The sequence below is a fragment of the Phyllobates terribilis genome, unplaced genomic scaffold (genome assembly GCF_046119375.1).
Source record: "Phyllobates terribilis strain yellow unplaced genomic scaffold, ASM4611937v1 Scaffold_2__4_contigs__length_985480577, whole genome shotgun sequence".
NCBI classification, from domain to species: domain Eukaryota; kingdom Metazoa; phylum Chordata; class Amphibia; order Anura; family Dendrobatidae; genus Phyllobates; species Phyllobates terribilis.
In genome coordinates this window covers 746,448,937-746,471,865 of record NW_027362762.1, presented here as the reverse complement: position 1 = coordinate 746,471,865, position 22,929 = coordinate 746,448,937, and the positions used below count along the sequence as shown (strand labels likewise).

Below are 22,929 nucleotides of genomic sequence, written 5' to 3'. Positions count from 1 at the left end.
CCTGTATTAGTGGGATGGTAAGCTGATTTTTGTGCCATGTCATGTGCACACACAATTTCTCGGTAGCACTATCCCTCTCCCTCGATATTGGGTAGTGGTAATTCTTTAAGTATTATTATATGATCGCTGTGTCTTGTTGGGATGTGTATTAACCATTTGGTTGCATTGACCTTTCTCCATTGAATTTTTTCTCATTTGAATGCAATTTAGATATAGACTCTGTGCATTTATATTTTGATCTGTATACCTGCCAGCTCATTGGCCTTGCCATCTATATAACTGCATAGCCCTTTATGAACTAGTCCTTATATACAAGTATTTACTGTGCATGTGTTCTTCCATCATAAACTATTTATGAGTGTACCCATTGCTCTTATATAGGCTCCTATTAGTGTCGGCAGCTATCTTGGATTGTCACATTCATTAGCTATCCGTGGGACTTTTGGGAACCAGGGATGCTGGGATTAGTTGTCTCTTGTCTATGGTTGTGTTCCATCTCCCATATTGTTTTAGCCATAATTTCCTCTGATTTCCATGATTTGATTGTATATTGTACATCATTTTGTAATTTTTCTTATAAATATGAATAATTTCCTTCCATCCCTTTGGTTTCTATGTTTTTTCCACCATATTATACATATAGAATAGACAGATATTCCTTCTGTTATTGGTGGCTACCCATTCTTTAGGTTCTCAGCATCAGCACTGGAGGACTCTGATTAGTTAAACTGTGCACACATAGCCCTGGATAACTGCTCTCTCCCTCCAATCACAGCTGTCCCTGAGCTGTGCAATGGCGTCAGTGTGCCGAGCATAGCGGCACCTGTCCTTTTATAACCTCTAATGAGGTATGCGGCCAGAAAATCAAACTATGAAGACAGCTACGCCATTACAGTGACTGGCAGGCAATCCCTGCATGTTTACTGACTGTGTAACAGGCGTCAATCATGTGGGGCTGGGATTCGAGCTTCAAATCCGAGCACCAGTCAATGCTCAGCAAGTACCAAGCACATGCGAGCACCCAGATACTGGAGTGATATCTGAGTATCACCGAACATATTCGCTCATCACTAATTAATAACAGTAAAAGATATTACTCACCACAGGAAGTACAATATTAGCATCAATATATAATTCCCATTTATATTATATATTTGATTTATTAAAATATTCACTAAGGTTAGACCGAATATAAATTGACACGTGAAGCTGTAGTTTTATTTTAAAGTTACATTTGTTCACTTCTCAAAACCATAAATATCTGATCCAACAATAAGATTTCACAAGTTGATTCATAACACTACCACAGAGGCACTTGTAGAAAACACAATCCATTTAAGGCACAAGCCTCTATATTTCAAAAGAGTAAAAATGGGTGTCTGTTGGATGCGTTAGTGCTAATAGACATACCATATATACTTCAGCAATGTGTTCAACAAGGACCCACCTTTAGTACTTTGAATAAATTCTGCAATATTGTTATTGTAATTTAACATGAATGGAAATATATTTAAAAATGATTGCTTCTGCTAAAATATTTTTTAAAAATCCAAACTTTATTTATAACATGATCCTAACTGATTAAGAAAAATTGTGACTATATTCACTAATAGTAATCTGCCCTAGAATTAGCAATAATGAACTCAAACTCTAACACATGATTTAGGCAGGGCTCCATTTGTAGGCTACTAAATGATCCCACTATTTTCAGTTAACAGTCTCAAGATTCATTACTGGTTAGGATAGCCACATTAACCTAGTTTCACGCAACTGTAATGTGCATTTTAGCTTCTGGATTATGGTTGTAACAAGTCCGCCTTCTTCTGGTTTCAACTTCTACTAAACCAAATCTAGAACACCAGAGGATGGCTCGCAGCATTGGATTTGAGGAATCTAGGCAGAACAGATTTACAGATGTAGCATATTTTAACTTGACACATCACCACAAACACAGGACATTAGCAAAGTCATCTTAAAAGTTTTCAACATCTGTAATAATGTGCTTTTAAAACATTTATCGTAGTTTCCTTTTGTTATTTGGTATCTTTAGCTTTATGGTTCATTCTAACGACACACTGCTCGATTATTTTAAATAAAAAAAATGGTTGCTCAATAAGGTGAATCCAAAAGAGACTCTGTCTCACTAAAACTCACTAAACTACAATAATCAGTAAATAGCTTAAAATCCATTAACCATATGCACAATTTTTTTGAATTTGGCGCAAAAAACATCAACAAATATCACAAAGCAAAAATAGAAAAGTCAGTTAAAATAATGAAAATGATGAATTGGACCCTTAGACTTAACAGTCACTATATCTATTATCCAGCACGAGCTACTGTGTGCATTTTAAGACTGTCTAGTCTACGTCTTAAAATTAGGTATTAAAATCTGCTCTATTGATTCCGAATCCATCAACTTTCGTGTTTTACTTACTTCTGCACACAAATGCACTGCTGTGTGCCCACAAATGTGCCCACAAATGGGCTCTGCAGTGTATGTTAATACACAGAAAGGATTCTTAATAGTCTGTTTATAATGTAGAGGACTTCTAGGTCTTGTTCACTAACATATATAGCACAGCCTAGCCTCCTTGTGTAAGGAAATTGAGTAGAAACAATAACTAGATTAAAAATGAATTTACAATCTGCCTTTTTTATGATTACCGTTGCTTACGGGGAGTTTTGTATGTTACAGAGTCTCTTTTATTATATATGTAGCATGAACAGGTTTACCACTTATGGTAGGTAGTTTTCTACCAATACCAGGAAAAACTTGCTATATTACCACAAATTTAACCATAAAGTTTCTGTTTTCAAGGAACAGATATAAAAAACGAAAGTGTTCTTGAGGAGAATAACACATCCCAGATTTTTCTCTTCCTCCATATTTTTATCCACATATGAAGTCATAAAATTTAGCTGAAGGGTGAGCTCTAGATCTGGATCTGAGATGTTGTCACAGGTTGGAGATGTATAATATGATGAAAATTACAATGCACTATTTATTCAAATGTCACAAAAAGTTTGTCAATTTGGCTAACAGCAACCAGTAAAAAAGATATGGGGCCACTGTATTTTTCAGATAAACACTCCTCCACCTTTCATGGCTTTGGCTACAGGTGGCTTCATAGTAGCTAGTCAATTATATGTGACATTTGGGCTAATAGTGCCGGAAGTAATACAGCATCTTCTCCAACCACTGGCAAATTGACATAATGTATTAAGAAGATACCTATTGCTACCCAGTGCCAGGCCATTGAGTAAAAATTACCTATTTTGAAATTTGGAGGTGGGAATAGAGAGAAATACTGACAGCTTACTTTATCCTCACCAAAACACTCTCTATCCAACACATTATTTTAACACTTTATCAAACATTGATAGATTTTCTAACTGATACAATGTAAACATTGTACAATGATTAACCAATACCCAAACATTAATAGATTCACCACTACATGACATGAGTTCTAGCTTTTTATTACATTGTATTCTTTAATTTGAAAGTACATTAGTAGGCAAGAATTTGACAATGTAATTATAAGTAAATTACTACTAATTTTGACTATCAGGATGTTTGACTTCCAACAAATTGTATTAGTCACAATTACATATGTGTAAATATATGTATATATATCCACTACTGAAATTACATTTCTAATATAGATACGAACACTGATCATTTTCTGTTCACTCATCTTATTATCTTTTTTCAAATGTTACATGCAAATTGTAAAGGTCAATTGGATTACAAAAGAGCTATGCAGTAACAAACTTTATCTTAACAGTTATCATTGTCAATCAAGAGTAGATTTAGAATGTAAACATGGTGATGTCATCAACCTAAAGAAGGTTTATGACTTCCCAGGATCAAGCAAGTATCCAGGCATTTAAAGGGATTGTCCACTATTAAATTTTATATTTAAATTGTGTTGTGTAAAAATTGAAAAAACTAAAGATACTCACCTACCAGGCCTCCACTGTAAAAAAGAGAGACTGGTGAACTGAATGTCAAAGTTAGAATTGATCATTGCAAGCTAATTGGTTGCAAACATTATGTGATATCAGGAAAGAGGGCATGGAGACTGCCACGGGTCACAGGTAACAGTGTGGAAGAGTAAGGGGGATTTGATAGGTTAGCATCTGTTTTTATTTCTTACACCACACAATATTAATATGTTAAGGTCAAATTAAAGTGTTCACAAATTTAAAAATGTAATATACAGCCTCAGTTTTACAATAGACATTGTTTTAACATCATTGAGAGTATGACTAATTAAATTATGATTGAACGAAGTAGTTACTAATTCCTAAATCAATGTGTCATTCATTAAAACTGGATTTCAATTGTTGTCACTGTCGTAACTCGTACTCTACATAATTCTCCCAATTCTTAATCATCATAAAACCCTGTAGTGATTTCAAATTGGGTTCTGATTGTTACCAAGATGCCTTTTTTTAGATCATTTTGTCTGAAAGAATCAGTCTGTGACCACCAGTGCCAAACGTATTTATGCAAAGCTGTGTACTATAGCCAGGACCTGTTTTAGATAATATATAGCCCTAGGCAAAATTAAAAGTGGAGCCCCAAATGCTAACATATTGCACTATAATATAGAAACAGGGTGCATTTAGTCCATTAAATGAGCACCAATTGGCTATATTCAAGCTGTTTGGCGCTTTTCTATCGGGCTCTTACGCAGGCTAATGAAGAACTATGGGACAGAACGATTGTTAATATATCATTATATATATGGTACCGTATCATGTCATCAATACCACATCTCTTATCGACACAGTAAAGTGCTGCCTAGAACAATGATAAAAGAGCCAATCATCAGATGAATGAACATTTTGCTTGTTAGTTGGGAGATTGCCATCATGTTTACACTTACGAACGCTCGCCTGCGCTGCCGGTATTTTTAAATATGGATGCTATACATACAATATATGTTACATACACTCCGTGCTGTATGTTACACACACTGTATGTCAGGGGTGGGGAACCTCAGGCCCACGCACCATTTACGGCCTTCAATTACTTTTTATCCAGCCCCCAGGCAGATTCCCAGAGACCACAATGTTTGGGCCGGCAGCTGTATTTTGATGGCCACTGGCCCATTAATTTCTTCTTGCTCTGTAAGCATGGGTACGAAATGTTCACTACTGAATGCTGAGGTGCATGCATTGAAATATTATGTCTCGACACCAGTGCCACTTTGGGGATAGACTTAGCCAAGAAGCATGCAGCTGCTCTGGGCAACTGCCTCAAATGGCGGCACCTTACGGTACGGCATGAGAAATTTAATCTTGTAGCCAAACCTCTGCTTTCTCAGTTTAAGCCAATTACCACTATTTATGTAAATTAAATCAAATGCTAATATCATATTCTGTGATACTTATGGATAGTGTGTTTGTAACACACAATGCACACTATAATATGTCTAGTGACCAAATTTAAATTGTGAAATAATTGAACTGTTCTTTATGGGGTTTTTTTCTTTAAGAGAGAGTAATACTTTAGAGTAATTTAAACTAATTACACTGGTAAAGGAAGCGCATGTAAAATGGATAAATTAAACTTATATGTACAAAATATAGTTCATTATACATGTAGTATTGTGGATATATGTAAAAAAGATACCTTATTATAAATGTTCTGAGGTAATTGTATACTTTCAGACTAGTTCTTCCAGGCTAAGTAAAGTCAACTGAAAGCAGCAATAAAAAGCTGGGATTATCGAAACCATGCGGCATCATCAATATTTTCCTGTAAAAAAAACCTAGTAGCAACAATGTGTAATTTCCTAAAAGGGCAAGGCTGCACTAAATAGTAACCCTCACTAGCAAGTTATAAAGCTTAAATTTTATTCATTATTTATTCACTATGGGCTATTTTCATTACTCAATTAGTAACAAACATCAACTTAAAAGAAACCAAATTGGGGTGACTTTTATAAAATAGTTGAAACGTAGCTTGTGACATAGAAATTGCATTAAACATTGACTCGGGCAATGAATCTTAGACTTATGTTGAATAGCGTCAATCAATTGTGTCTTGTACAAACCTCACAAAATATATGTAGAATTGGCATTCAGCAGTTTTGTCAAGATTTGCTGCTTTGCAAAATATTTAGGAAGTAACAAAAAGAATATGTTCTAAAAAAACTAACACTAAAAAAGTAAGCTACAAAATAATCCAATACTAAGTTAATGATATTTTCAATCATTGACATGAAAATTATTCTTAAACAACATGGGGATTATTGGAGCACAAGTTAACTGATCATTTATGAAATGAGTTACAATAAGATATTTCACAGACTAGAATTGTAGACTAGAACTAAATCTTTGGAATAAAGCAACTGTTAATTCTGAATAGGAAGTCCTTTTTTGTAAACGGTTAAACCTAAAACGACAGTTGTTATAACTGCTGAAAATCCAAAAAGAGTCAGTAAACCCCCAACGGAAGGTAAGGTTCTTTCCAAAAATGTAGTTGTAATTGGAATGACCGGAATATCCTGCAAAAATATGAAAAAAAAGAAAGAGTTAAACACAAATCAATTCTGGCGATTCCAAAATATTTATTAAAGTGTAGCTTTATTTCTGTATAGAGAGTGGTTAAAAGTATTAAGCCAGCTTAAAGGGGTTGTCCCACGAATAAAGAGCATTTTAATCGCTAGATCATGGAATAAAGATAACTTCCACAATTGAATGTGTTAAAAAAAATGTTCCCGTGCTGAGATAATCTTATAAATGTTTCCCTGTGTAATGGCTGTGTCTGATCGTACAGGAACATGGTCTGATCATACCACATCTCCTGGGCAGGAAACAAAAGATTATACAGACATGACAGTATAGGATTGCATCTGATTTTTTTTGTGAGGTAAAACATTTCCCTGACTATTTTCAACCAATTTTTTACCTCACAGAAAGAATCAGCTGTGATCCACTGCTGTCCTGTCTGTATACTCTATTTGTTTCCTCCTCTGACCAATTGATTAAAATGAACTTTGCCCTTTAAAAGGGTAGTCTCAAGAACAATCTGTCAGCAGGATTTCACCTTCTCTCTCAAAAAAAAACTACAAGGGAGTCTTTCAGTCTGTTGAAATAAAATACAGTCTCTCTGTGCATCCTTGGTGTGGCCAAACATTTAACTGCACCATTCCACCTACTTGTTTTCCCTCTATCTCCACACACCCTCTTCTTTGATTGACAGCTCTGGAATTATAGAGAAGGGCAGAGAGATATAAAACAAGTAGGTGGGAAGGTGCACTTACATTTTTGGTAACAGCAAGGGTGCGCCGAGTGCCTGTACTTGGTTTGCACAGTCATTCTGTGCTGACAAACTCTAAATGCACATGTACCTCTCACAAAGACAAGACCAGCAATACCTTTACCCAGACAGTCTGTTCCTCAATTACCAAGAAATCTGCACTTGAATTGATATGTAAATGAGGTTTAAGTGTTTTCACTGTGTGGAAGCTGTTTCCAACCCTCAGTCACTCCAGCTCTATTCCCCAACTAGTGCTGCTTTCTCCTGCTTGACTGACAGATCCTATGCTTAAAGTCACATAGTGTTGGGTGGGGATTTGATGTGGGAAGAGCTTCCATGCACCAAAGGCACTTCAGCCTCATCTGAATATCAATTCAAATACAGATTTCTTGGTAACTGAAAAACGAAATGTCTAGCTAAAGGTATGATTGGACTTGCCTTTGCAAGAGCTGTATGCACATGTACATGATTTTGGGGGTCAAATCCTGCTGACAGGTTCCCATTAAATTGGATCTATTATCAGATATTACAATACATATGGCATACATTAAACACATCTAGACCTGTCTATGAGCCTGAGAATAAAATGATCATTTTTTTTAATCCAGTTCAATAGTTCCTGATTTCAGGTGTATTCAATCGCCACCCACCAAGGCTGACTTACAGCTGCAGCTTGAATTGAGCACTGTGAGATCTCAGCAGTTCTTAGGGAAAAGGGAAGATCTTATCAGGCTAGGCTGGTGGAGATTTGGTTTACATTTTGCAAATGGATACAATCATTTTCAAATTGGATTTCAAAGAGAGTATATAAAAAGCTTGCTAAGGGTAACCTAGTTTTAATTTAGCTCAAACATGACACAACCAAGATCTCAGACGAGGGCTCACTCTATAGACAGACCTATGTACTGATTAGAAACACTGTTCGGATATAGTGCCAAAGCCACCTATTTCTTCAGTCTATTTATTCTTTCTGTCATTGTAATTCTGATCCTAGTCATCATCATTAGTGATGAACGAGCATGCTTGCTACTGCTCGATGCTCGCCCGAGCATCTCACTGCTTGACATGCTCGGTGCTCGCTGAGTATTTCTGGGGTTGCTCGGCGGGAGCTCGGGTCCCCTCCCTGCATGCTTGGTGCTCTTTAGAGCGCCAATGAACATGCAGGGATTGTCTGCCACACACTATGCCGCAGCCATGTTGGTTGTGGCATTACAGTGATTGGCTGGCCGCACAGCGTCATCAGGTCTATATCAGACCTGGCGCCGCTGTGCTCGTCACAGTCTACTCCGGAATCAGGCAATGTACGGAGTGGTGCTGCTGAGCTAGGGAGAGATTTGCTTGTTTCTTACTTAATGTAGGTATACCAGCATATATTATTCACATATCCATCTCAACTAACAGTTCTTCTGAGGACTAATTCAGCTGCATAGATCAGTGCCAGGCAGGGTATATAGCAGACTGCAGTGCACATAGCAAGGGGGTCTATTCCAGTTCTGTCTGCTGATGGTGCTTTTACAGATATTTCTAGAAATAGCCCCAGGTATCAGGGGTCAGGAATAATTTTTTTTTTGGATCTTAATCCTGATTATTTGCTTAAAATGCAATCCAGAGAACAGAGTTTTTCTGCTCCATTTGCTTGTTGGCACTGCAGAATACAGCCAGATCCTTTTCATATTACAGTGCTAAAAATCCAGCTATTTAAAACTGTGATTTGTCCGTCACACGGATCACCATTTCTGGCCTCCTTTGAAATTTTGTTGCAGTGTGTCAGTGAAGTTATTGACACGAGGTCGCTCTTAAAAATAGTTACCTACAGGCAAGCTATTTAAAACTGTGGTTTTCCGTCACACGTATCACATATCACAGCGGTTCAAATCCAGCCATTTGTAGTAAATGTGGAAAATATTGTCCTCCATTTAAAATGAGCAAGGAGCGTGGTAAGGGACAGGGAAGTGGACGTGATGGTGATGATGGTGCATGCAGAGGACGAGGCCGAGGCCGAGGCCGTGGGCTAGCTGAAATTGCGCCACAACAAACACCCACATCTTCTTGCTCGACCTTCCTATTAGGGGACCGCAGAACACCACTATTGAACACAGGGCAGTGTGAAAAGGTTATTGGTTGGATAGCAGATAATGCTTCCAGTCACTTAGCACCAACACCACCACCCTGTCTTCCACACGGTCAAGTCTCAATAGCTGTGAGTCTGGAATGCATATTCCCCACCCTGATCCTCCTTCCTCCCACCATGCCGAGTGCCCAGAGACAACTGATCCCACACTTGGACACTCCGAAGAGCTGTTCACTTTTCCATTTATAGATTCGGGCCTCTCACCAGGTCCACTTGAAGTGGGGCAAGACGAGATCGCATGTAGCGATGCCCAAATATTTGAGCAGCCATAGTCACATGAAGGCGACGGTGGGAAACTGTCACAACAGTTGGACGATGATGAGACACAATTGCCAGAAATGCAGGAGGAGGACCAGGATGCGAAAGTGGAAGGTGGTGGATGATATAGTAACTGACCCAACCTTGCAGGGGAACATACCGAGCGAGGACAGCAGCACACAGGGGGAGGGAAGTGTAGCACCACAACAAGCAGAAAGAAGCAGTGTGGTGGCCGCAGACAGAAGGCGGGCAACCGTTCCCCGTAACATCAACACGACGGAAGTTGCCGATAACGCCAAAAAGGCCATTTGCACCACCTGCTAGGCCAGCATCAGCAGGGTGTTAGAACCCTCCTGTTAGTTTTTGCTATCTTGTGTTTTGCGGTCTCGTGACGATCTGCCTATATATTCCAGCTCCGCCCTCCTGGCTTTGCTGGACTTCAGTGTTGTTTGACTGTCTTTCTAGCCAGGTGCTTCGGTGCCTATCTCTGTCAGTTCGCTTGGTCCTCTGGGACCTCTAGTGTTTTTTGTCAGTTTGTCTTTTGTGCTCTGCAACAACTTCTGTTTAGGAGGTGTCCCATTTTTGTCCCAGTCCTTTGTTCATTTAGGGACCCCTCCCTTAATTCTATAGGTCTTCGTTCAGACTAGCCGAGGACTAAGGCGGGTCTGTTCACAAGGAACAGGCAGCCCGCTACATCGTAGGGATTCAGCTTAGTCTTACTGTAGGGACAGCTTTCCCCTATCTTTCCTTAGTTCATGTTGCAGATCATAACACAGGGGTAGCAAAACTACCAGCCGCAGACAGAAGGCGGGCACCAGTTCTCCGTAACATCAACACGACAGAAATTGCCAGTACAACCGTTAGGTCTTCCTGAGTCTGGTTGTTTTTTAAAGACTCTGCCGGTAACCCCAAAAAGTCCATTTGCACCACCTGCCAGGCTAGCATCAGCAGGGGTAGCAAAACTACCAGCCTGATCACCACCAGCATGATCAGGCACATGGCAGCAAAGCACCTGACTAAGTGGGCCGAACCCCAGGGTCTAGGAACAGTGTATGCGGGTGGCACCACTACTTCTTCCGCTGTTGTGCATGCAAGCCAATCCTCTGTCCATGGCGCATGCGAAGATGCCTCCTGCCCTGCACCTGTCATTGCACACTCTCAACTAGCACCATCAGCAAGCACGTCCACTTCCATGTCCCAGCGCAGCATTAAGTTGTCCCTAGCCCAGTCCTTGGAACGCAAGCGCAAATACGCAGCCAACGTCCCACAGCCCACACTACTAAATTCACACATTTTGCAACTGCTTGCGCTCGCAATGTTGCCTTTTAGGCTTGTGGAGATGGAAGCTTTCCGCAACCTGATGGCGGCGGCCATCCCTCGGTACTCGGTCCCCGGTCGCCGCTATTTCTCCCGGTGTGCTGTCCCCGCATTACACGAGCATGTGTCCCACAACATTAGCCATGCCCTCAACAACGCAGTTACTGGGAAAGACCACCCAACCACGGACACGTGGACAAGTGCTTATGGGCAGGTACGGTACATCTCACTGATGGCACACTTGGTTAACATAGTGGAAGCCGGGACCCAGTCGGACCTTGGGATGGAACACGTCCTCCCGATGCTGAGGATTGCGGGCCCTGGGTCATTCATTGTTGCCCCAACATTCAACAGCTCCTGCACCTCCTCCTCTTCTATAGCATCCATCTCCGAAATGACCACATCAGTCGTAAGCTAGAAGCACTGCAGCACTGCCTCGGCCAAGCGGCAACAGGCTGTGCTGAAGCTAATATGCTTAGGTGACAAAACGCACAACGCTGAAGAGTTGTGGACAGCTCTGAAAGAGCACCCAGATCTGCAGCTGACACCGCTGAACCTACAGCCAGGCATGGTCTGAAAACGCTGGCGGCAGAGGTCACAGTTCGTTGGACAACCAAGGAGTACAGGCGAGAGAGACACAACTCCAATCCAGCAGAGGCAGGGGAACACTGTCAAAGTTCTGGGACAGTTTTCTCAAACCATCCCATCTTATAGGCCTTGAGGTGTGGGGTACTCTCACAAGGAGTGCAAGATGGTGAGGGAGTACCTTGCCTACCTCACCAACATCCTCCGTGATTCCTCTGTGCCTTATAATTACTGGGTATCCAAGCTGGACACGTGGAATGAACTGGCTCTCTACGCCTTGGAGGTCCTGGCCTGCCCTGCCGCTAGCATTTTATCAGAGCGGGTTTTTAGTGCCGCTGGTGGAATTATAACCGATAGACGCATACGCCTGTCAACTGAAAATGCTGACAGGCTGACTCTTATAAAAATGAACAATGGCTGGATTGGGCCAGACTTCTCAACACCACCGAATGATAGCAGCGTAACATAAACTCGAAGACAGTGTGTTTTTTTGGGAGGTCTAATTCTATTCCCATGCACCTCTGTCTTCACACCCAGACATGGGTATAGGCTTCCTGATTTTGTCTATTTGCTCTTGTCCTTCTCCTTCTCCTCATCCTCCATCGCCATATCATTCACCATCATATCTACCATATCACCTCCTCTATGTGTCTTGCAAGGTGCATTGGAGTTCCTCCAAATGTCAGATTTTGCATTCACTGCATAGGCAAACACTATGGGAGACCTACTTCCTAATAATGGGAACATTGTTTTTAGGAGGCTCTCTGACCTCTACATCTCTATTCCAGGGGGCATTGGAGTGCCTCCAAATTTTTGGCAGATTTTGAATTCACTGCATTGGCAAACACTATGGGAGACCCACTTCCTAATGATGGGTGTTACGCTCGCGCCCGGACTGACTGGCGTGAGCTTGATCAGTGATCCCACTGGACCATGAACCGAGGAGTGCCTGGTGGGGCGTAACTAAGTATCAACTCGGTCTGACCAAGGTCACACGGCGGCTCAGTCGACTCCGTGAACCAGGGAGGAACCGAGCAGAGGGACCAGGTGCTACGCCAGGTCAGACCCCGGTCACAGCTGTTGACCCACACCGGGGAATGCAGGAACAGGCAGGTTAGGCTGGCATACAGACAGGTGGGTACTGGCAGGCACGGCTGGTATGCAGACAGGTGGGCACTGGCAGGCACAGCTGGAATGCAGACAGGTGGGCACTGGCAGGCACGGCTGGCATGCAGACAGGTGGGCACTGGAAGGCACGGCTGGCATGTAGACAGGCGGGTACTGGCAGGTAGGAACGCAGGCAGGATAGGGACCAGTACAGACTGGGACACAGGAACGGAGCCGCAGGTGCGGTGGACAGCAAAGCAAAGTGAACCCGCGGATGCGGTGAACAAGCAGAGCAGAGCGAAACCGCCAATGCGGTGAACAAGCAGAGCAGAGCGAAACCGCTGGTGCAGTGAACAAGCAGAGCAGAGCGAAACCGCCGGTGCGGTGAACAAACAGAGCGGAGCGAAACCGCAGGTGCGGTGAACAAGCAGAGCGGAGCAAAAACGAAGGTGCGGTGAACTAGCAGAGCGGAGCAAAACCGCAGGTGCGGTGAAAAAGCAGAGCAGAGCAAAACTGCAGGTGCGGTGAAAAAGCAGAGCAGAGCGGAACTGCTGGTGCGGTGAACTAGCAGAGCAGAGCGGAACCGCAGGTGCGGTGAACTAGCAGAGCAGAGCGGAACCGCAGGTGCGGTGAACTAGCAGAACAGAGCGGTACCACAGGTGGGGTGAACAAGCGGAGCAGAGCGGAACCGCAGGTGCGGTGAACAAGCAGAGCAGAGCGGAACCGCAGGTGCGGTGAACAAGCAGAGCATAACGGAACCGCAGGTGCGGTGAACAAGCAGAGCAGAGCAGAAGGTGCAGGCAGACAGGACAGGGCTCTGTTCACATGGAACAGACTGGAAAATACAGGAAGATAGTTAGAACACAGGAGGTAGATCGGAGGCAGGAAAACCGGACAAGCAGAACCAGATACACACAAGGTACTTACAATGAAGTAGCGAGTGGACACAAAACTCACAAACAGAAGTACAGAGACAACGAGTTGGAGTTAGGTGCAGGTTCAGACACTGCAGGAAAAGGGAAGGTTCGGACATAGAGACAAACAGGTAACGGTCTAGGACACTGTTCAGACAGGAAGTGAACCAGGAGCAAGATACAGGAACGAGCCTGGGAACTCAGCCCCCAGGGTGGCAGAAACAGACTAGAAGTCACAGATACAGGCAACAGGCCTGGGTATACAGCCCCCAGGGTGGCAGAACAGACATGATACAGGACAGGACCTGGCAACTCAGCTGCACAGAACACACTGAAAGAAATTGTTGCTCAGGCACCTCCTACTGGGTGGAGGGGGTTTAAGTATCCAGTGACTCACAGCAATAGGCTGGGGACGCATTAGGACTGCGCACACTGTAGCTTTAAGAATCAGGAAGTAACAGCGCCGCCGCCCTAAACCAGAAGACAAGAGACATACAAACAGCAGGTACTGGAGCAAAGTGTGCAGCCTGGCCTGAAAGGTAAGATTGCGGTCTTGCATGGTGGGAGGTGGTAAGCCCTGCAAGCACGCCGCCAGGGATGTTACAATGGGAACATTGTTTTTAGGAGGTTCTTTGACCTTTACGTCATTGGAGTGCCTCCAAATTTTTGGCAGCTTTTGCATTAACTGCATAGGCAAACACTATGGGAGACCCACTTCCTAATAATGGGAATATTGTTTTTAGGAGGCTCTCCGACCTCTACGTCTCTTCCAAGCGGCATTGGCGTGACTCCAAATTTTTGCCAGTTTTTGCATTCACTGCATAGGCAAACATAATGGGAGACCCACTTCCTAATAATGGGAACATTGCTTTTAGGAGGTTCTCCAACCTCTCCGTCTCTTCCAAGGGGCATTGGCGTGCCTCCAAATTTTTGGCAGCCCTTGCAGTCACTGCATACACAATAACAGTACAGGAGACCCACTCATTAACAATGGGAACAACAAAGCATAGCGGGCTGATGGTTCTCTAACAATAGCTAGGGATGACTGCTGGCCCTTTAAGAATAGTAAGGGCCACCCGATGGCCCTATAAAAATAGGTTTTGTGACTTTCAGAGTCCCTCCATCATAAATGAAACAGGATGTGTCTGATGATGTGTCACACACCACATGGTCAGATAAGGTTGTAAAATGTTAAAAAGACATTTACCAGTGAATGCATTTGTCACGGTTGAAAGCAATGCAAAAGTGCAAAAACGCATTTTGTGTTTTGCGGTCACGTGACCATCTGCCTTTATATTCCAGCTCCGCCCTTTTGGCTGTGCTGGACTTCAGTGTTTGACTGTTTCTCTAGCCAGGTGCTTCTGTGCCTTTCTCTGTCAGTTCTTGGTCCTTCTGGGACCTCTAGTACCTTTTTGTCTGTTTGTCTTTTTGTGTTCTGCAGCAACTTCTCTGTTTAGGAGGTGTCCCATTTTTGTTCCAGTCCTTAGTTCTTTTAGGGACCCCTCCCCTTATGCTATAGGTCTTCGTTCAGACTAGCCGAGGACTAGGGCGGGTCTGTTCGCTAGGAACAGGCAGCCCGCTACATCGTAGGGATTCAGCTTAGTCTTACTATAGGGACAGTTTTCCCTTATCTTTCCTTAGGACTTGTTGCAGATCATAACAGTAAGTTCAGCCCAAAAAAAAAAAAAACTAAAAGGAAAGAAATTCGGGGATCAGTATGGTTTCCGTCCAGGATTTGGTTCAACGCCTGCAGGGATTGTCTCTGGAGGTAGCCAAGTTCGAGCAACACGTGAGTAGCTGTTCGAAGCGCATTTTGTGGAACCCAAGGTAGGACTTCCTGATGTTTTTTTATGGTAAACAGCAAGATTTTTTTTCCTTTAAAAATGCTTGTTTGTTATATTTTCGTTTGAGACCAAGGTCCTCTGGGAATGAATCACAGCGCATTGGTTTTATTATGTCACTTTTGTGCAAAGAACCACAGGGGTGGGCCTTTTCTCTCCAACCTAATGATTCATGTTTAAGGTCTGTAGAAGAATTTTTTTCTGCTATGGGGCTATTATATGACGATCCTGATCGAATCTCATCTGCTGAGGCAGAACTCAGGCGTTTGAATCAGGTGTCAGGTGATGTTGAAAATTATTGTACACACTTCAGAAGATGGGCCTCAGAAGTTAAATGGAATGATCCGGCTCTGAAAAGTCTATTTCTTGCTGGTCTGAGTGAAAGGGTTAAGGATTTGCTAATTGCATTCCCCCCACCTGAGACTCTGCAGGATGCCATGCAATTAGCTGTAGATAGGAGACTGAGATTTAGACAGAATGAGGTAAAGACTCCTGTAATTCCAGGTCCTAGTGCCCAGAAAATCTGCTCTGACGGCGGAGAACCGATGGAGGTTGGCGCGAAGTCGCTCTCCTCTCAGGAAATAGATCGGAGGTTCGCCGAGGGATTGTGTCTTTATTGTGGTAAAGCTGACCATTTGATTAAGTATTGTGAGCTTCGTTTAAGTAAAGAAAGAAAAAAGGTCAGTTACACCCGTATAGCTTGTTTACACTCTCCAGGAGTATTTCTTTCTGGGAGTACTACTTTGCAGGAAAATTTTATTGAATTTCAGGTATTTGTGGATTGTGGTTCAACACTTAATGTGATTGATAAAGGGTTTTTGGACAACCTTAAATTGAAATCCATACCCTTGTCATCACCTATTTCTGTGATTGCAATTGAAAACACCCCCTTGAAATGTATTACTCACAATGTTGCTGTATTTCCCCTCACTATCAATGGAGTTCACCAAGAAATTTTGGACTTGGTTGTATTAGATAATTCACCTTCGTTTTAGGTTTGCCTTGGTTAAAACTGCACAATCCTTTCCTGGACTGGTCTACTAATGTGATTAAGTCTTGGAGTCCGAAGTGCTATGATAAATGTTGTAATGGTCACATTGCGGCTGTGGAAAAAAGGGAATTACCTGTACCTATTCAAGATTTTTGGAGGGTTTTTTCAGAGGAGGAGTCGCAAGTTTTACCTCCTCATAGGGATTATGATTGCGCCATTGAGTTTATTCCTGGAGCTACTCTTCCCATGAGTCGCTTGTTTAATCTGACTATCCCTGAAAGAAAGGCCTTGGAGGAGTACATACAGACTAGCCTGGCTGTTGGTCACATTAGACCTTCTAAGTCGCCTGTGGCAGTTGGATTTTTCTTTGTTAAAAAAAGGAGGGACATTTACGTCCATGTCTGGATTTTCATGAAATTAATAAGATTACCGTACGCAATTCCTACCCATTGCCGTTAATTCCTGACTTGTTTAACCAGTTAGTGGGGGCCAAGTGGTTCTCTAAAATTGATCTCCGGGGGGCATACAATTTGTTACGAGTGAAGGAGGATGATGAATGGAAAACTGCTGTTAACACTCCGGTAGGTCATTTTGAGAATCTGGTGATGCCTTTTGGTCTTACCAATGCACCTGCATTTTTTCAGAACCTTATTAATGACATCCTGAGACATTTGATTGGTAAGAATGTGGTGATGTATTTGGATGACATTTTGATTTATTCACCAGACCTAGAGTCCCATTGGCAGAGTGTACGTGAAGTTTTGCAGCTACTGAGTGATAATTTACTCTTTGCTAAGCTGGAGAAATGTGAGTTCGCTGTGCAGAAAATTAGGTTTTTGGGCTACATTGTCTCCAGCAAGGGCTTTGAGATGGACCCGGTGAAGGCTCAGGCTGTGCAGGAATGGCCTAGGCCTATTGGTTTGAAATCTATACAGAGATTTTTGGGTTTTGCCAATTATTACAGGAAATTCATTAAGAATTTTTCTGTAATTGTTAAGCCTCTGACCGATCTCACCAGGAAAGGTGCGAATACGGTCCAGTGGACTACTGAGGCCATTGAAGCATTTGAGTATCTCAAAGAGAGGTTCAGTTCTGTCCCTATCCTTATGCAGCCTGATGAGACCAAGCCTTTTTTGGTTGAGGTTGATGCTTCATCGGTGGGGGTCGGAGTAGTTTTGTCTCAGGAGAACAAGAATGGAGTACATCCTTGTGCCTTCTTTTCGGAAAAAATTTCGGAAACCGAACTGAATCATGATGTTGGAAATCGGGAGTTGCTGGCTATTAGACTCGCGTTAGGACATTGGCGTCATTTTTTGAAAGGCGCTAGATTTCCTATTCAGGTGTTCAGAGATCATAAGAATTTGATCTATCTGGATGTTGCCAAGCGCTTGAATGCCCGTCAAGCTAGGTGGGCACTTTTTTTTATTGGTTTCATTTTTCTGTTACCTATATCCCTGGTACTAAGAATGTTAAAGCCGATGCTTTATCTCTCAGCTTCTCTCCTACGGTCGGTGCCGAGGAGGAGGAGAGCATTTTACAGAAAGGAGTTGTGGTGGTGGCGGCATTGGACTCCGTTTTGGAGAATGGGATTCTGAAAGCTCAAGATGATGCTCCATCTTACACTCCCCATGGGAGGTTGTTTGTGCCTAGAGCCTTTAGGAGAGATTTGTTTGTGGAGTGTCATGAGTCTCGGTTGGCAGGTCATCCAGGAATTTCGGAGACTAAGAGACTTATCAGTCGCAGTTTTTGGTGGCCTAGATGGCAGAAGGAAGTCATCAAGTGGGTGCGTCAATGTACTGTGTGTGCTAGGTCAAAGGCTTCACATACTCCTGCTGCGGGGTTGCTTTGCCCTCTGGAGGTTCCTAGTGCCCCTTGGACGCATCTCACAATGGATTTTATTACTGATCTTCCAGTGTCCGAGGGTTTTACTGTCATCTGGGTGGTCGTGGACCGTTTTAGTAAGATGTGTCATTTGGTTCCATTCATTAAGTTGCCCTGCGCCAAGACACTCGCTAAGGCGTTTGTTAAGGAGACTGTCAAGCTTCATGGTGTTCCCACAGATATTGTTTCTGATAGAGGACCTCAGTTTGTGGCTCGATTTTGGCGTGCTTTTTGTGACAGGTTTGGAGTCCATTTGTCATTTTCGTCTGGGTATCATCCTCAGTCTAATGGACAGACTGAAAGAAAGAACCAGGATGTAGAACAGTTTTTGCGTTGTTTTGTGGCGGACAATCAAGAGGTGTGGTCTGAGTTTCTGCCTCTCGCGGAATTTGCTCTTAACAATCATACATGTTCCTCTGCTGGGTGTTCTCCTTTCTTTTGTTGTAATGTGAGACATCCGTGTTTTTGTTCGTTCTCCAAATTGGGGTCGGTGGTGCCAGAGGAGGAGAATTTTTCCGGTGATTTGGAGAGAGTTTAGATTAATGTACGTTGCAACCTTCAAGAGGCTAACAAGAAGTCCAAGAAGTATTTTGGCAGGAAACGTAAGGAGGTTTTGTTTACCGTGGGTGACATGGATTGGTTGTCCTCAACTAACCTGCAGTTGAGGATTACCTCTAAAAAACTGGGTCCTAAGTTTGTGGGCCCATTTAAAGTGCTTCAGGTTGTTAACCCATCTGCTGTTAGGTTGGATGTCCCTACTTCCTGGAAGATTAATCCTGTGTTTCATGTTTCCTTGTTGAAAAAGGCTGATGTGTCAGATAGGGATGCCACTGTCACAGTTCCTTCTGTGGTGGAAGACGGCGAATTTGAAATTTCTCGTATCTTGAATTCTAGATGGCATAGAGGGAGATTACAGTATCTTGTCTCCTGGAAGGGTTTCGGTTCCGAAGAGAACTCCTGGGTAAGGACGGATGATGTCTTTGCTCCTAGGCTTGTTAAAGCTTTCCACAAGAGGCTTCCAGATAGGCCTGGGCCTGGAGGATCCGGAGGATCCTCATAAAAGAGGGGGTACTGCTAGAACCCTCCTGTTTGTTTTTTTCCATCTTGTGTTTTGCGGTCACGTGACCATCTGCCTTTATATTTCAGCTCCGCCCTTTTGGCTGTGCTGGACTTCAGTGTTTGACTGTTTCTCTAGCCAGGTGCTTCTGTGCCTTTCTCTGTCAGTTCCTGGTCCTTCTGGGACCTCTAGTACCTTTTTGTCTGTTTGTCTTTTTGTGTTCTGCAACAACTTCTCTGTTTAGGAGGTGTCCCATTTTTGTTCCAGTCCTTAGTTCTTTTAGGGACCCCTCCCCTTATCCCCTTATGCTATAGGTCTTCGTTCAGACTAGCCGAGGACTAAGGCGGGTCTGTTCACTAGGAACAGGCAGCCTGCTACATCGTAGGGATTCAGCTTAGTTTTACTGTAGGGACAGTTTTCCCTTATCTTTCCTTAGTACTTGTTGCAGATCATAACAGTATGTTTTATTGTGAGTCCGTAAAAGTGGCGTAATACTTCTGACAACATTGTTGACAGCAGTGACCTGGGAGTCAGAAATGCTTCCAGGGGTCTTCCCCATGCAGTTCCCATGTCATTTGAGCACTGCTCCCATCGATTTGGGAAATTTTTAGGCCCTCTGCAGACTGCCTGGGGGAGCCGCCTGAAAAATGTCCGAGTTTCCCCTAGACTTACATTGGACTCATTGCTCGGGTCGAGCACCCAAACAGTCCAATTTGCTCGACCCGAGCATCGAGCACCCGAGCATTTTAGTGCTCGCCCATCACTAATCATCATATACTTTTGAGTGATCCTGACTACCAGCTCCATCATAAGAGGAGCATACTATTGGTCCTGATCTCATGGAATTTCCCCTTTGAAAATGTGAGGGACTGCAGACCTTTCCTGGAGTGACACACATCTCCTAACTGACTGGATATCCACTGTACCCCTGAACCTTACGATCCATGACAGAATTAGTCATATATCATTGGTTCCCCTCTAGATAGAGATAGTCAACATCACGAGGTGAGACAGATGTTTTTTTTGTGTGTGTGTGTATTGTGACATGGGTTAAAAAAGGGAATTTACTGGGTCTGCGAATCATTAGTAGACTAATTTACATTTAAAGTGACATCAAATGATTAATATATAATTTATTTCAATAGACCTGTTTTATTTTACCAACACCAAAAATGATTAGGGAACATGGATGTTAAAGGGAATCTGTCAGTAGGATCAACCCTCCTAAGCCGTCTATATGGACATGTAGATACATAGGAAGCTGAATGAAACGATACCTTAATATCTACGATCTGATGTCTTATTCCAGAGAAATCCACGTTTTTCTTATATATAAATCACCTCTTCACGGCTATGGGGAGAATGTTGTCGGAAGATAACTCCAGGGCTTATTTTAAATAAAAAGGGGCATTGCCAGTGTGATGCAAGTAACGAACAAAGTACAGGAGAAATTAAATTTGTCTTCCTGCAAACACATTTTTGCAGCTTTCTGAGCTCTGCTGTATTACAGCAATTTTACAACCCTGTCTGCCTGTGAGATGGAAGCTGAGCGGAAACTGCAGATGTGTCAGGTATAATCACACACAGCTCTGCAGTGAGATCAGGAGAGCAGGGAGCAGCCATCACACTGGTAACTCATCCTTCATATAAAACAATCCCTGGAAGCAGAGTTATCTTTCAGGCAGCATCCGCCCTAGAGCCTGGAAGAGGTCATTTATATAAAGTGATAAAAGATGATTTATCCACAACAAGGCATCTGATATGAGGCATACAGGGAGGAATTTTTTCAGCAGTCTATAACCTGCATGCCCATATTAATAGTTTAGCTAGGTCAAATGTGGTGACAGATTTCCTTTAATATAAAGGAAAAAGAGGGAGGACCAACGAAGCAAGGTTGTACAGTGTACAAGAGTATCATCAGGTTTAAGAGATCTATTTAATTTTGAATTCTGGTGGTAACATTTGTGCTAACTTGGGGAATTAGATTTTGAAAGAAAAATATATGATCTCAAAGAAAAAGGTTTTCCTTCATATGGTTAATTAAATATGCTTAAATTTGGACAAACATTACAGATGATACAGAATCTACATAGAACACAAAAACTGCTGGAGAAATGTAGCCTATTTCTCAACAAGACATTTGAAACAAGTGCAATATTTATGCATTATGTATTTATAATGCAGCCGCAAATCACAGCAAGGTTAATATGATCTGAGTCATAGACATCCGTGATGCTGTAAGTTTAGGTCGCTAGACCTGCAGGGATTGATTTTCATAAATATATATTTTACACATGCATGACCAAACCTAAGCATGTTACATAATTTGACATGCAATAACCCAGGTATTCACTAACAAAGAATGTGGAATGACCAATATATCAGCTTTTGGTTCTTAAGACCGTTTTCAACATCACTTGCTATTCTGCAAGTGAAGGTAGCATCTGATAATTTTTTTCCTGCTGTATGTATGTGTGTGATTCAATTTAGAATCATTAGGCCATCAATATTACATTAGTTGGAAGGGGGAGACAATCAGCTGTTGCTAGGGGTCATTTTGGTGTGACAAGTTGAATGTTCTCTTTGTTGAATACCAGTCAAAGCACCATACTTTTAGCAGAGGTTGTGTCTGGTATTATAATTCTCTACAGATTTGTCCTTTTCAATTAAAATGAGTAATAATACCAGATGCAAACGTTACTAAAAGTGCAGAGCTGTGATGTATTGTGCATTGTAAATACTAAAGGAGATGTGGCTCTTGCGAGAAGCACAGCGGTCCCTACAGCTGATCGGCAGTGGTGCTGAAAAGGGAAATCCTGACAATTAGATATTGCAGGCATATTCTAATGTTATCCTTTGACACTGTTCCATAAAAACTATTTCTTGTATATAGAATAGTATGCCAAACAAGACCGATTCTAGCTGGATCCCTATGTACACAGTTTTGTATTGAACCAAGATAAGGGACCTTACATTCAGAAACATAAATGAGTTCTTACCAATGACTGTGGTTCTGCCATCAAAATATCATTCTCTGAAATTTTCCCCAGCTCAAATAAAATCTAAAGCAGAATTAATAAGAAAGGTTAAAGGATTTATAAATGGACTGTGTAATAGCAACTTAATAATAACTATGTAATAATAACGTAATTATGTTGCAAATGGATCAACATTTTATGAATTAACCAATTAATTAGGCAATACGCTTGCAGGTAAATCACATTTATGTCAACTTTAAAAGGCTTACATGAAAAATAACTTGTGATTGCAATCCCTGAATTAATCATATCCAAACACTATTTCTTATTAGTAGATTCATCTATTTCAGCTTCAGTACCTAGTGACCCTGCTCACAGGGTAATTAAAAGAATGTATACAGCAATTCAATGATCGAATTGAATTTGCTAGGTTTGACAAATTTTTACCCAAAAATTTGATTAGAAGCAAAAAGACTTGCTGTGAATCACAATGCTATAAAGCTTCTAATTGCCCTAAAAAGACATGTGCAACACTCTGAGATCTCCTAAGACTGTGTCCAAGCTCTTTAATACAAACAAAGCCTTAGTAA

The 22,929-nt window shown here is 42.2% G+C and overlaps 1 protein-coding gene across 1 annotated transcript in view; it reads right to left on the bottom strand.

Moving 5' to 3' along the window:
- Positions 1-1,248: 1,248 nt before the first annotated feature.
- The window catches only part of LOC141227649 (amine oxidase [flavin-containing]-like), a 197,912-nt gene continuing 176,231 nt past the window's right edge, over positions 1,249-22,929 (bottom strand). The window contains exons 14-15 of the mRNA XM_073667244.1: positions 22,361-22,423; positions 1,249-6,524 (exon numbers count right to left, since the gene is read on the bottom strand). Coding sequence (XP_073523345.1) covers positions 6,372-6,524; positions 22,361-22,423 — 216 coding nt within the window. The 3' untranslated portion in view covers positions 1,249-6,371. The remainder of the gene's footprint in view (positions 6,525-22,360; positions 22,424-22,929) is intronic.